Source organism: Vollenhovia emeryi, unplaced genomic scaffold (genome assembly GCF_000949405.1).
Source record: "Vollenhovia emeryi isolate VEMERY1.0 unplaced genomic scaffold, V.emery_V1.0 DF939168.1, whole genome shotgun sequence".
Classification (NCBI taxonomy): Eukaryota; Metazoa; Arthropoda; class Insecta; order Hymenoptera; family Formicidae; genus Vollenhovia; species Vollenhovia emeryi.
The window spans coordinates 1,077,125-1,090,680 of NW_011967198.1; the positions used below are offsets into that span (position 1 = coordinate 1,077,125).

At 33.6% G+C, this 13,556-nt stretch overlaps 1 protein-coding gene across 1 annotated transcript; it reads left to right on the plus strand.

Moving 5' to 3' along the window:
• Positions 1-3,373: 3,373 nt before the first annotated feature.
• On the plus strand, positions 3,374-5,260 carry LOC105564146 (hypertrehalosaemic prohormone-like). The gene is made up of 3 exons (XM_012016317.1): positions 3,374-3,548; positions 4,248-4,452; positions 4,744-5,260. Coding segments are annotated over exons 1-3 (252 nt in total). The 5' UTR covers positions 3,374-3,546; the 3' UTR covers positions 4,789-5,260.
• Positions 5,261-13,556: the final 8,296 nt, after the last annotated feature.

Consider the following 13,556-nt stretch of genomic DNA (forward strand, 5'->3'; position numbering starts at 1 on the left):
AAAAAAATGTTTTGATGTGTTTTTTCCCTAAACGATACTTACAATTAGTTTACGGACAAGCCTCGTATGTATAGTAATTTTCTAGTAATTATTTCGTTACTTTTTCGTAAGGGAATGCATGAAGATCGAGTGCCATAGCGCGCTTTGGATGTTGATCTTTCTCCTCATTTCGCAAATAATAACTCGTACCGGTGTAGGATCACGCAAATAGCATCGGAACGACATAGCACATCTCTTCGTCATATTTGTTCTTTTTGTTCCTCATTGACTAACCATTGTAATACTAATCATAGTACTAATTCATAACATCGTCATTTTCACTGTTTCTTCTTGCGGTTGATAAGTATTTGTGTGTAAATGGATGCTCTTAGTTTTAGGTTCTTATACAATAAAGGTGACATATGTATTACCTGCATGTGGTTACGTTGAGACGTACTTGACAAATATTCCTCGGTTATTCGTGCGCCTTTTAGATCTTCACCATTTTTTATAACTCATGAGAAGATAAATACAATGAAGAAACCGTTTGTCGAATATATTTTGATACGTGTCGTGAGCATGCAAAATTGTAGTAAAATAAGTATTATGACGTCCTTTAAAAGTATTCTCTAATTCTTCAGAATCATATGACAAGATCTGTATATATGTATAATTATATTCGGTAAATTTCTAATAATTAATTCAATCTGTGCGAGAGCGCGCGAGTAACCGAGAAATGTTAAATCGCGTGTTTATACTTAAAATGTAAAATTGCTCGTAGCATAAAAGCAATCACAATCAAATATAATTTGATGGTTATAGGAAATGCCGGTAGTAGATATAAGTATTTGCTTTTGTTGACTGAATGTTGGAAAGAACTCAACGTACCGCGCAGTCTTAATACATATCGTGAAATCCAACTCGTGTAGGTATAACGTACATGTATATGATAAGAAAGGTAATTTTAGGCGGACGCGTGTGATCTCAAGAGTTGAGGAGCAGATTTTGCAGAACGTTCCTCTAGGAATGTCTACGAGCTATTTAAGGGCTTGCCATTGAACAACGATTCAGACGACAGATGGACAAAATACAACAGACCCATACAATAAGGATTATCTATGTGAAAATTTAACTCTTGCGCACTGCCGTGCTGTACACTTCCTTTTTACATTGAGGCGATATTTGGCAAGCGTTGTTCAAAGATGTTACTTCAATATAAAGTTTATATATGATAAAGATTAGTGTATAATAATTGTAATAGATTAATCCGTCGGGCATACAACTAACGCTAAGTATTGCTCGATTTTCTTTAATTATTCCGTTAACGAGATTAGCTCATGTATACAGGAGCATAAGAATTTTCTAATTTTTTCTGCGGGGAAAACGTTTTTTTTCTTACTCACTCGTTAAAAGATCCTCGAAGAGACTTGCCCAGATGAAATTTGTATAATCGTCACTTCATTGTAAAAAAGGGAAAATAAGAGTTAACATTATCATTCCTCACCAGTTTCATACATCTGTAAAACTGTCATTTCTGTTATTCACAGGGATGAACAATAGATCATAGAGTATTAAGAGTTCGTAAATGCTGTTGATAAATGTTTACTCGACACTGCCTTTAAGATAAAGGAAGATCATGCATTTTTTGACACGCGATCTTAATAACTAATTGGGTTTTTACTATTGTATTACTCTACACTTTAATAAAAACATATTGTAAAAAAACTCAAATAATTAGATACAAGAATATATATATATATATACACACACACTCGACAAACATAATGTGCGCGCGCGCGCGCGTACGCAAGCTTGTACATTATTTAGAAAAATAAGAACTATCGTGAACCATTTAATATGTGATAATCGACGGCAACGCATGAGCGCACCATTATCCTTTATCTTCGATCCACCTTTAGCTCGAAAAACGTTATGTGTAATTTCTTTTTTGTAGCAATAAAGTAAAATTCGAATATACATATACGTTTCCTTTACTTTAATCGTTCCGTTAATGTCGTGCATTCTCACAAAAGGAAGATCTCTTAAGAATTGCAATTTCGGAACATTACGACACGTACGATCGCGCTGCGATACCGTCACGTATTCAACACACTCTGTTAGATATGTAATGTCATTGATTGATGAAGTAATCGATGAGGCTTCGCATCCTGCCATGTCTCTTGTTAGCAAATTAGTCGGAAGCCTTCGGGTGTCACGGTCGCACGCGCTAATTTAATTTGGCAACGAATGACGCAAGCAAAACAGTTTGCTTCTTTGGACGTAAGCGTCACAATGACGATATTTGCGTGCCGAAATAATTTTAAACAGAAATAGACGTCATTTCCGTGAAAATAAGACGCGCTATTGCACCAAAATTTGTATCGTTCTCCTTTTTTCTCCTACCGTAAAGTTAATGCGAAACGTGCAAAATTGAAATGCCCTTTCTCTTTATTTGTACAGGTGTGTAGCTCAATAATTGTTGTCACGATGGTTTTTGATACCCAATTAAGAAATTTGAAAGAATCATTCATGAACTTGATTAATTTTACTTTGATGGATGTCATTTTCTCTCTTTTGATCACGCGGTGTGAAACAATGTATAAATAGCTTGCGCTTTGATTGCATCAAGTTTGAACATTTTGAAATAATATCGAGACATTTTTTTATCACTGATAATCTATCTGATTAATATACTAAGGATTATATCGCAAATGTGTGCGAATTGCAAATCAGGTTCGCCGAAATTTTTGCTTCTCTTATCTTTTTTCTCCTTTTAATCGAGGGAAAAATAATAAGGATGAAATAAACAGCGACGAACCCCTTCTTCCCACTCTGTAACAAAGTCTCTTATTAATTTTTCAACTCTCAAAACTGATGCTGTCTAAAACAAAGTGCCATATTATATAAAAAATTCTCCTTTAATTCATTTTATCATTGTTTTATGTTGGATCATTACTTTCCTTGTTGCAGAAGACAAAAAGAGCTGGCATATCAAAATTGCATAATTTCACAACCTGACGTCACTAATACAGCAAATAAATATCCAATATTCATTTTAATGAAGCCGCGACATGACAGAATCCGCAATTTCATCGACGTTATTTGTTAAATATATACTAATTACGGCATACGCGTGTGCAAACAGAAAACGATCAATAGCTGCGAGGTGATACGGTCGCAATCGCCCAAAATTATAAAGAGTGAATTGTATATCTCCAAATTTATCTGCGTGCAACGTGTCGTTCATAATCTCTCTTACATCTCACAATTGGCGTTTCAACTTCCGTCTCGCGATCGCGCGAGAAATGATCTCCGGGACGGCTCGCGAGACGAAACGCCTAACGCCGGCGCAGAGATTTCATTATCCCTCTTGGAAGGGCGATCGAATCTATCGAGATGTTGTAATGTGCGCGCGCGTTGCAGCAAGGGGTCCAGTATATAAACAGCAATCGCATCTTAGAGGCCTTTTAAACGTAAACGAGGTCTGTTGCACATCGGTATTGCGTACGTTATCTCTAACGAAAAATATACCATTCTGTACATCTATCCGTAAAAGAAAGTGTTGCCATGTGAGTTTCTCTTTTCCCCTTTCTTTCTCTCACTTGCTGTTCATTTTCCATGGAAATAGTGCGGCTCTCGTTACAAACAATCAAACCTGCTCGCAATGTTTGCGACGAACTGACGTTCTGCTCGACACGCGAATAAAGTGCTTGAAACGAACGCAGTTATTGATACAGAAAAAAAAAAGAGACCACAGAGCATATTTTTATTTTATTGACGATCGAGTTTTCATCACGTGTCTCTGCTAAAAATTTGTGAATTTATGAACAACTCTTCGAAGACACTTTTTCTACGATACAGAGAATTAATTAATTTTTCCTCGTTATAAAAATGTGCACGTAGTCTATCATTTGTACATTTGGTTGCATTATTATGAACGTATTTGCGGATTTCTTTCGAGAAATATTTTTTAGTTTGGAATATGTTTTATATACGCATGCTGCCTCATGCATATTCATTACAACACGTCCACGGTGTCAGCTGTATAAATATTCAAAATATTTTATTATTACGATATAATATAAATATTTATTACTTAATGTAAATAATAAATATTTACAAATAAATATTGATCATTTATATTATAAATTCAAATCATCACGATGTTTCTGAGAGCCGCGGTATTTTTATATCGATGTTTTTATACAGAGGCACAATAATTGATATTCATAGTAATACAATATGTACGTAACACACATTTCTTTAAGGTTCTGTAAGATGCATGTGGGCTTATTCGCTATAGCATTTCTTTTCTTAATCCTTATTGCGAGTGGTGAAGCTCAGTTAAACTTTTCTACTGGATGGGGCCAAGGTAAAAGGAGCCAAGATATGCGAATTAAATCAAGTAGCACGGATTGTTCGTCGCAAGGTGCATCGTTGGAACAATTGTTAAAATTATATTCGTTTATTCAGGTATGAACTGTGAAGCCGCGGAGTTAATTAAAAAATTTAATAAACCATGAAAAGTTGTTATTGTATTTAAAAAACGCAATCTCCTCGCGCAATTCTTGATTATACTAATTTTACTTTATCGCATATTTTCATGTAACGTTGCCGACCGTAAATTATTACGCGATATTCAAAATACAACATTCATTCACGTATTGCAAAGTATTTATTACGGCAAATAATTATTAGACTAATTCTGAGAGCGATATGCATTGTCACTGACGGTCTATTAAATTTGATTTATCTATCACGCAGATTGAAGCGCAGAGGATCTTGGATTGCCAAACCTTGAACAAATGAACCAGGAAAATGTCATTGGTCTTATCAATTAGACTTGTGCCGGAATTGTCAGCCTAAATTAAAATAATGATATTTGGACAATGCAACTGAATCTCCACATATCTTACGCTTTTCTTCCGAATACTCGAACAGATTGGCGTACACGTGTCGATGTAGCCAATTCTTTATTTACTTTATGTGCTTCACACACGACGTTCGAAATTTCTCCGCTTAAACACCCACGATCTAAAACTAATTACTTTCATCTGCTTGCTGTATGCTTTGTACATAAAACGTATTGTAGAGTGAGCTAATATTGAGACAAGTGGCAAACGGTATTGAAGCTGGTCTTCTTGCGGCCCTGAGAACATCTACCGTTGTAGATTATCTGTAAACGTTGCATTCCCACAAATGTAATTTAAAAAAATGAACAGGCATCGTCAACTGTATTCTGACAAATGGACTGATAATAAAGCTAATATCCCGCGCAGAATACCCTGTCTTTTCTCTTTAGAACGTAAAAAAATGGCAGCCGCGCATTGTTACTAACTTTCATTATGTTTAACGTAATGTCTCGATCACGTGTATATTCGGGATATCTCTTGAGGCAATAACAGAATTATCTGTTAAGATATAACGGCGCATGTGCTACGTAAAACTTAATTGCACATTGAACTGAATGCTTACAGAGTTTTCTTTGAATTTATTCAATTGGAAACCGGTTGTTGACTTGCCAATATCATATCCAATATTTATCCAATACATCCACAACTACGTATATATTAAAACTCATTATATGCATTTTTTAATGTCATAACTCTGTAAACCTTCAAAGGATACAGACTGTGGTATCATCTCGGTGTTACGAGATCCTCAAACCTTCGACAGCGAAGTAAGTAACTCACTCTCGTTGTATCGTTTGGCATTTTCTTTCTATCACACGTAATATTTTAAACGCGATTAATAAAAATTGCTCCTACGGTAATTTCATACGAATCATATTTTTATAATATTAACGCTTGCAAGATGGAAACTTCGTATACAGTATCCAGTTTTTTTAAAGATATTATTTTATTAGAAAGAAAATATTATATGGAATACGAAAACACCTTTTTGGTCCGAGCAAGAGGTAGCCCAGTAATTTTAATCTAATATGTGTGAATTCATATATCGGTTTTCCACCTCAAAGATAATATTGTTTCCATCACACAATGTAATAAAGTACCACTTCATAAAGTTTTCCTCACTTACAGATGAACTAAACTTCCTACAATGCAGGAGATTACTTATCTTCTAATTGCATTTTTATCTTTTTCTCACGGTCAATTTAACTCGGAGAATTATCCGAGCTACCGACAGAAAGTCTATAACTTAACAAATGGTAAGAATTTGAAATATTTTCGATAATTTACAAGGAAGTAAAGATAAGCCGGTAAAGGTCTCTAAAGATACGATTAGTCTGACGCATACTGGTGCGAGGAACGAAAATGGACCTTTATTTTATTATATATTCTCAGGGTTGGGAAGTAACTTGTTACTTGTAACGAAGTTACAGTTACAGTTACTTCTTTTTGGCAACTTTAACTTAACTTTGTTACTTTTTCTCCATCTGTAACTGTAACTTAAGTCAGTTACATTTTTTCGATAACTAATAACTAATTTAATAGTTACATTAATAGTTACTTTATATATTTTTTAAACCTTCACTTAATCGCTTAGGCCTTGCCTTTGCGTATAAGCGCCTCCCTAGAAGCACAATTCATTGGATGTACATTGGCTAACATTGGTTAAACATTGATTATGTTGGTAGTGAATTGGCCAATATGTCCCCAATATAACATCAATATTGGTCATAAAATAAATGCAAATATACTACTAATATTGTACCTAGACGCTTATTTAATATTGGATTGATTGTATTAGCAAGATTGCCCAATAAAATTGTAATATTGAGTATAGAATAAATGCTAATGTAACGTCGATGTTACATATCACTAATTGCACGGTACTGTGTTTACATTGAAAGTGCATTGCAAAAATATGAGGCCCTCCACCACCCCCGCCGCGTTTAATCGACGGTCCTCTTTTCTTTATAATTTGATTTCTTACATTTTTATTATTTATTTCATTTTTCTTATAACTTACTTTACAATACACATACAATATTATAAAAGAAATAATGACATTATAAATTTAAAATTAAAATATCTGTACAATACACACAATATTTCTCTCGACGTTATACATATATGCAATTTTTTAAACTATCGAATCATGTCCCACTATCCCTGACTATCCGAATTCCTACCTACCCGTATTCCGATCTATAGACCTACTTATCCAATTTCTACCTACCCGTGTTTCAACATAATAAACCTTTAATTAACCGCGACGCGATTTTCGAGGGGTGTGACTTGGGGTTTAACGCGCTCGCGGGATTTAATAGGGGTTTCACTCTCGCACATATGCGAGAATATATGTATATAGAAGCATAACCCACCCGAATTGTGACAACTCAAAAGAAATCAAAGTATACAAACTATACTTCGTACAGCACCTTACTTAGGTACTCCATCAGAGTGGCCAATATTGACCACTTACCTCGACGTATTTAGTCCTTCGTTGGGCCAGATTGGACATACCTTTCGTTGCTCCCGGCCATACAATCTGGTCATTTTGACCAGAGATCAGGAAGGAAGAAAGCTCCTTCCATAGTCAGTTATTGTCACCGACAAATATTTCGTACGGTTCGAATATACGAGTGTCGATCGTATCGCAAAATGCATGACCACAAGAGGTTAATCAAAGAAGAATATTAATTAAAAAAACTTTACTGTATATACGAATCAAGTTTATTTTTACTTCCGTTATTTGTTCAAAAATATTGATCATCTCTTCGTAACTTATCTTTGAATTCGAAATTCACGTATGATATAGAAAAAAATTTACTTCGCGTTAGAGTGATTTTAATCATATTCCTCGATAAATTTAAATTTATAATACGGATAAAATTAAATACTTAATTAATAATTAATTGAACATTTTTCCTGAAAAACCGATCGCGAAAACCGACCGCGAAAATACAAAGATGCGTGCGACTATGCATGTATTCATGCGAGACGCATCTTGAAAGTACGTATATCACATAGGTACATACACACATACAAAGAATAAATGATGTGAGATCCAGAAAAACGAAACTTCTTTCACGATTCCAACCGATATTATAATTGCATATTATAATAAATTAATAACCGCAAATAAAATATTTAAATAAGTTAAAATTTCAGGGTTTTTGACAAAATATATTAGAATCTCACGTCATATTATTTTACTTTCTACATCAATCATTAATGAAAATGAATAGGCTACAAGAGATTAGCTCGAATACATCATTAATATTCGCCATATTTCATTTACTTGCCATTATCATTTGAAACCTATCCATTTTAAGGCAACGAATATACAAGATAATTTACGATCTACAATCTATGAACTACAAAATGCACTGTAAAAAAGTATGTAAAATTACATACATAATAAGTATTATAGCGATTACACTTTAATAAGGGAAATATATAAATGTATATACTTTTGCAACAAAAAAATTTTTACACTTTGTTGTGTAAATACTCGTTTATACATGATGAAAAATTACCAAAAAATATAAAATTTACACAATCAAAAGCAAGCAGTTTACTTATTATAATGTATATTTACATACGTCAGTAAATTTACTCCTTGTAATTAAAATTATTATAAAATATAATAATTTTAATTACAAGGAGTAAATTTACTGACGTATGTAAATATACACTTTTAATAATAGATGGTCCCAACATTACTCACTTTGATATTTGTAATTTAACATGTAATTTTTTTACAGTGTGTATATGTATATTCGTTGCCGTAATAAAAAAGATTCCGACTCACCGACCCGATGCGCAGCAGCGGAGTTTAACTTCGTTGTTTTCTGTAACATACAATTATAAAATTCACATTAGAACAGAGTAGTCAAGAAAACCAATATTAAAGAAAATAATTTTTAAATTATTAAAAATAAACAAGAGGAAGATTAATTTTATACGAAATAAAAAAATATTTACCCTAAAGTTGCTCCGCCGGTGCCTGATGCCTTTCCTCGACCTCCTCCTCCACTCAGGTTGTCTTCTGGCACACTCGCGAAAACACAAAGATCGTTCGCGCGATTTTACACTTTGAAAGTCTTTAGTCCAATTACACAAACGGCACTCCCGAACGCGACGCGATACGATGAATCGCCGCGCACGGTTGCGATTCGTTTAAAGTTGCGAAAATGTGCTCTCTAAAAGTCAATCGGTGGATTATCACTGAAAACAGTGAATCGATTCGTTATTTTCAGTAATAATCCACCGATTAACTTTCAGAGAGTGTTAGGCTGGTTTATCATTTTCTGGTTAACTGTTAATATGCAAGTTCCTCGATTCTCTATCCTTTTCTATATTATTATCTAAAGCCCACTTTACACGATCTATAATTCGCGACAGAATTCAAGATAGAATTTTATTTTATAATTTCATATATTAAATTGACATATGTTTGTAGATTAGATTATTGTAGGTTATAACATTTACATATGGATGAGGTCCGTTTTCCCTGCCGATTGGACACAAATACTCACAGCAATCAATGCTTAAGGTTTTTCATTAGACCAGATACAATTAATCAATCACGCATTTTCATGCACTACACATATTTGATGCATCTTTTCTATTTACAAAATTGGAGCATTATAATTATAATTCTGATTGTTCAAATGTTTTCTGTATTACACGATACATAAAAATTTTAAAATAGAATTCTGTCTCGAATTCTGTTGCGAATTATAGATCGTGTAAAGTGGGCTTAAGAAAGGACAGAATCGATTAAACCGTGATCAACAGTTTATTAGAAAATGAAAAATCGGGCCTAAATAGTGCAATGGGTACCTTTGGTTGTCCCGTCTTTAGAGTATGTACTCTCTAAAATCAATCAATGGATTATCACTGAAAACAGTGAATATTCACTGATTCAGTGATAATGCACTGATTGATTGTTAGAGAGTAACTCTTCGGGGTACTCAAGCCCCTCCACCACGACAAGGTAGTACCCGAGGAGGGGATTATCAACAAAAAACCGTGCAATTACATATATTTAGAAAAATAAATATTGGGTGAACATAAATTAGGTTTGCTATTTAATGCGCGACGTGAGAGAGATTCATCCAATCGAAAGATTATTTCACAATCTCGATCTTGGGACAAAATCAGTTTTCTCGGAATTTATCAATAATGCCTCATAAACTAATGATCCGAGATAAGCGATTCTTATCTCGTTAGAAGCGCTGAAATCTTAGCTTTCCAACGAGACCAGGATCATCTTGCTACGATTTTTCTGTGCGGAGATAATGACGATTATATCGACTCGCGATCTCGATCTCGGGACAAAATCAATTTTATTTTTGTAATTAATTAATGAAATCTCGTACACTAATGATCCGAGATAAGCGATTCTTATCTCGTTAGAAGCGCTGAAATCTTAGCTTTCCAACGAGATCAAGATCATCTCGTTACGATTTTTCTGTGCGAAGTTATTGACGATTATATCGACTCGCGATCTTAATCCTCATTCAATAGCAGCAGACGGCGCGTATACGCGGCGTCTCGCGCGGTGTCTGGCGTGGCGGTGTTTACTATCGAACAGATGTGCCTCGTATGTTTTTATGCCAGTTTTTTGGGGACGTAGTACCCTCGCGTACTACTCGCGTAAAACTCGCGCGGCCTTCACTTATGAATGGTGCGCGCGCGCCCGATTTTTAAAACGCTATAACTCGGCGAAAAATCGACGTAGCGACACGAACCAAAAAGCAATCTTCTTCGTTTCGCATCCCGCAGATGTCTACGCTAAATGTGTATGCCCTGATCATGAAACTTACACACGTCAATGGAATAAAAATACAAATTTTGAAATATAAATTATACGTATAACTGCTAAATATAAAAATTGGCTGACAAACTATATTAGACTGTACAGGAAGATTGCCCAATAAAATTGTAATATTGAATATAGAATAAAGGCTAATGTAACGCCAATGTTACGTATCAATAATTGCACGGTATTGCATTAACATTATTTCACAATACTGCGCCAATACTTTGTGCTATCCGGGCTTTATCGACACTTTATATTATAATTCAACTACAGATTTAATATATTTATTTTCATTGCAAGAAAGTAACTGCAAAGTAACGATTCGTTACTTTTTGTGTAACTGTAACGCGTTACTTTTCAGAATTAGTAACTTGTAACTGTAACTAGTTACATTTTTAGCGAAAAAACTGTAACTGTAACTAGATACTTTTATAAAGTAACTTTCCCAACCCTGCATATTCTAATTTATGTTTTAGACGCGTATAATCAGATCAGAGGATTATTACCGTGGAATATAAATTTTCGACAACCACAGTTCTCTCGTCCATCTTATAATCAATTCAGATGTACTAGATCAGGCATCTATGCCGATGCACACGATTGTACAAAATATTATGAATGCATCAAAGATGGGAATAACCGTTGGTCGCCTAAATTTCGCCAGTTATCGCGCAAGTGCGAATTTGGCAAAGTTTTCTCATATGCATATGGAACCTGCACGAAACCTCAGAAAAGTGGAAGACCGGAATGCATGAAATATGAATGGTTAAAAGGTAATTTATTTATCAACAATTCAGTAAATACAATAAGCATATTAGAGACACCTAAAATATGTTTCTCGGAAACATTCAATTTTAAATATTCGAGAGAATTTGAGGAACACCAGCCTCAAAATGCAGCCGAACGTAATACGTGGGAAGGGTCAGATTCACACGACATATCACTGAACTCCGGAAGTAGTCAAATCAACGGGAAGGGTTTATACCGCATCCCACGGACAAAAAGAAATATTACAGATGCCTTCGCCTTCGTTCGGAAAATTTGTATTAGGTATACGAGTTTTCGTGCAACACAGTGGGATGATATGGGATCAAATAAAGCAGATGTGCTCGAATCCTTAGGAATGTAATTGAAAGTAATGAATCTAAAAGTGCAGAAGCTAATAGGTGCCGTAAAAATACAGCTGATATCAGATCTCAATAGTAGACCTAACAGATAAAAATGGATGGTTCTACGTTCAATACGATACTTCGATCGTCTCTATTCTATCGTACCTTTCTGTTAAAGTATAAATCTAGAATGAGTAGCGTTATTGGCCCGATGGGTTTATCATGTTGTTCATTTTCAAGTTATTTAGTTCTTTACACAACGAAGTGCATTGTAATATAAATTTTTATTTGTTTAGTATACTTTAAAAGTCTGAAAATTAATCAGAGAGAGATTCTTTTCTTATAATATATACTGCACCAGCCGTACAACTAATATTAATTACAACGTTTGTCTCTTTAAATAAAAAAAATGGTGAATTATGTTCCTCCTTTTCTAAAAATACTTAGCTCGATATTTATAAAATATTATTTTTCTCTAATAATTTACATGTAATCTGATTACATCGTAAAAACATTTTAGCTCTTCTTTCTTTAATTTAAGTCTGCTTTTGACACATTTATTTCTTATTTCATTTTTATTTTGTGGTAATATCATGTCCATATAAGATTCGCGCTCACAAGATGAACAAGATAATTCATAATTATTTTATTCTTACAATTAGCCCGTCAGTTTGATTCTTGGATATGTAACTGAAAAATCGATATAATCAGGCTACATTAATATGAATAATTAATTACTTAATCAGAATTACAAATCGTACTACTCTATGTATTACATAAAATCATATTTTAAATTGTAAAATAATGTAAGATTATAATAAATTAAAATTAGTTTTAAAATTACAATACTAACAAATAAGAAAATAGATAAAATAATTAGTAACTCTTCTTATTTTATTAAATTTTATTAATTTATAACCAATTTTATAAAGACATTCGATATTCCTTTTTGTAATAAAATAAAAAGTAAATAAGTTGCAAAAATGTAACATATATATCTAATAAAAATTGACCTATAATAACAGTCGTAAAAACAGAAACACACCTACAAACACAATACTTAAAAGTTTAACAAGATTAATAAAATTGAAAAAGTGTAAGTAACCGGAAACTAAAGATACGGATGGTAAAATAAAATATAAATTTAAACAAAAATCTAGAAAAAAATAACAAAAATTTAGAAGAATTTATAATTTCAGAATCTACAACGGTTTCATCAAGAAAAACAACAAAGAAAGGAAGAAATTCACTTGAAAGACACCACAGACACAATAGTAAAGAAAGTAAAGAAAAAAACCATCACCATGGAAACAATAAATCGAAAGAAACACACAATAAAAATAATAATAAAAATAAACACAAACACGATCACAAAGAAAAACATAAAAATAGTAATGAAAGCAGCAACTCCAGTAGTAGCAGCAGTGAAGAAAACCACAAAAATCCAAAGGAGAAAAACTCAAAAGAAATAGAAACAACAACCAAAATAAGCAAACAAGAAAGCAAAGAAAATAAAAACAGTAAAGAAAACAGTGAACCTGGAAGCAAAGAAGACAGCAGAAGTAAAGAAAGCAGCGAATTAAACAGTAACGAAAATAGTGAAAATAAAGAAAGTAGCGAGGAGAATATGACGACCCCGACACTTCCGACTGAGAGTAAAGAGGATAGCAAGGATAAGAAAAGTAGCGAAGAGAAGATGACGACACCGAAACTCCCAACCGAAGGCGAATC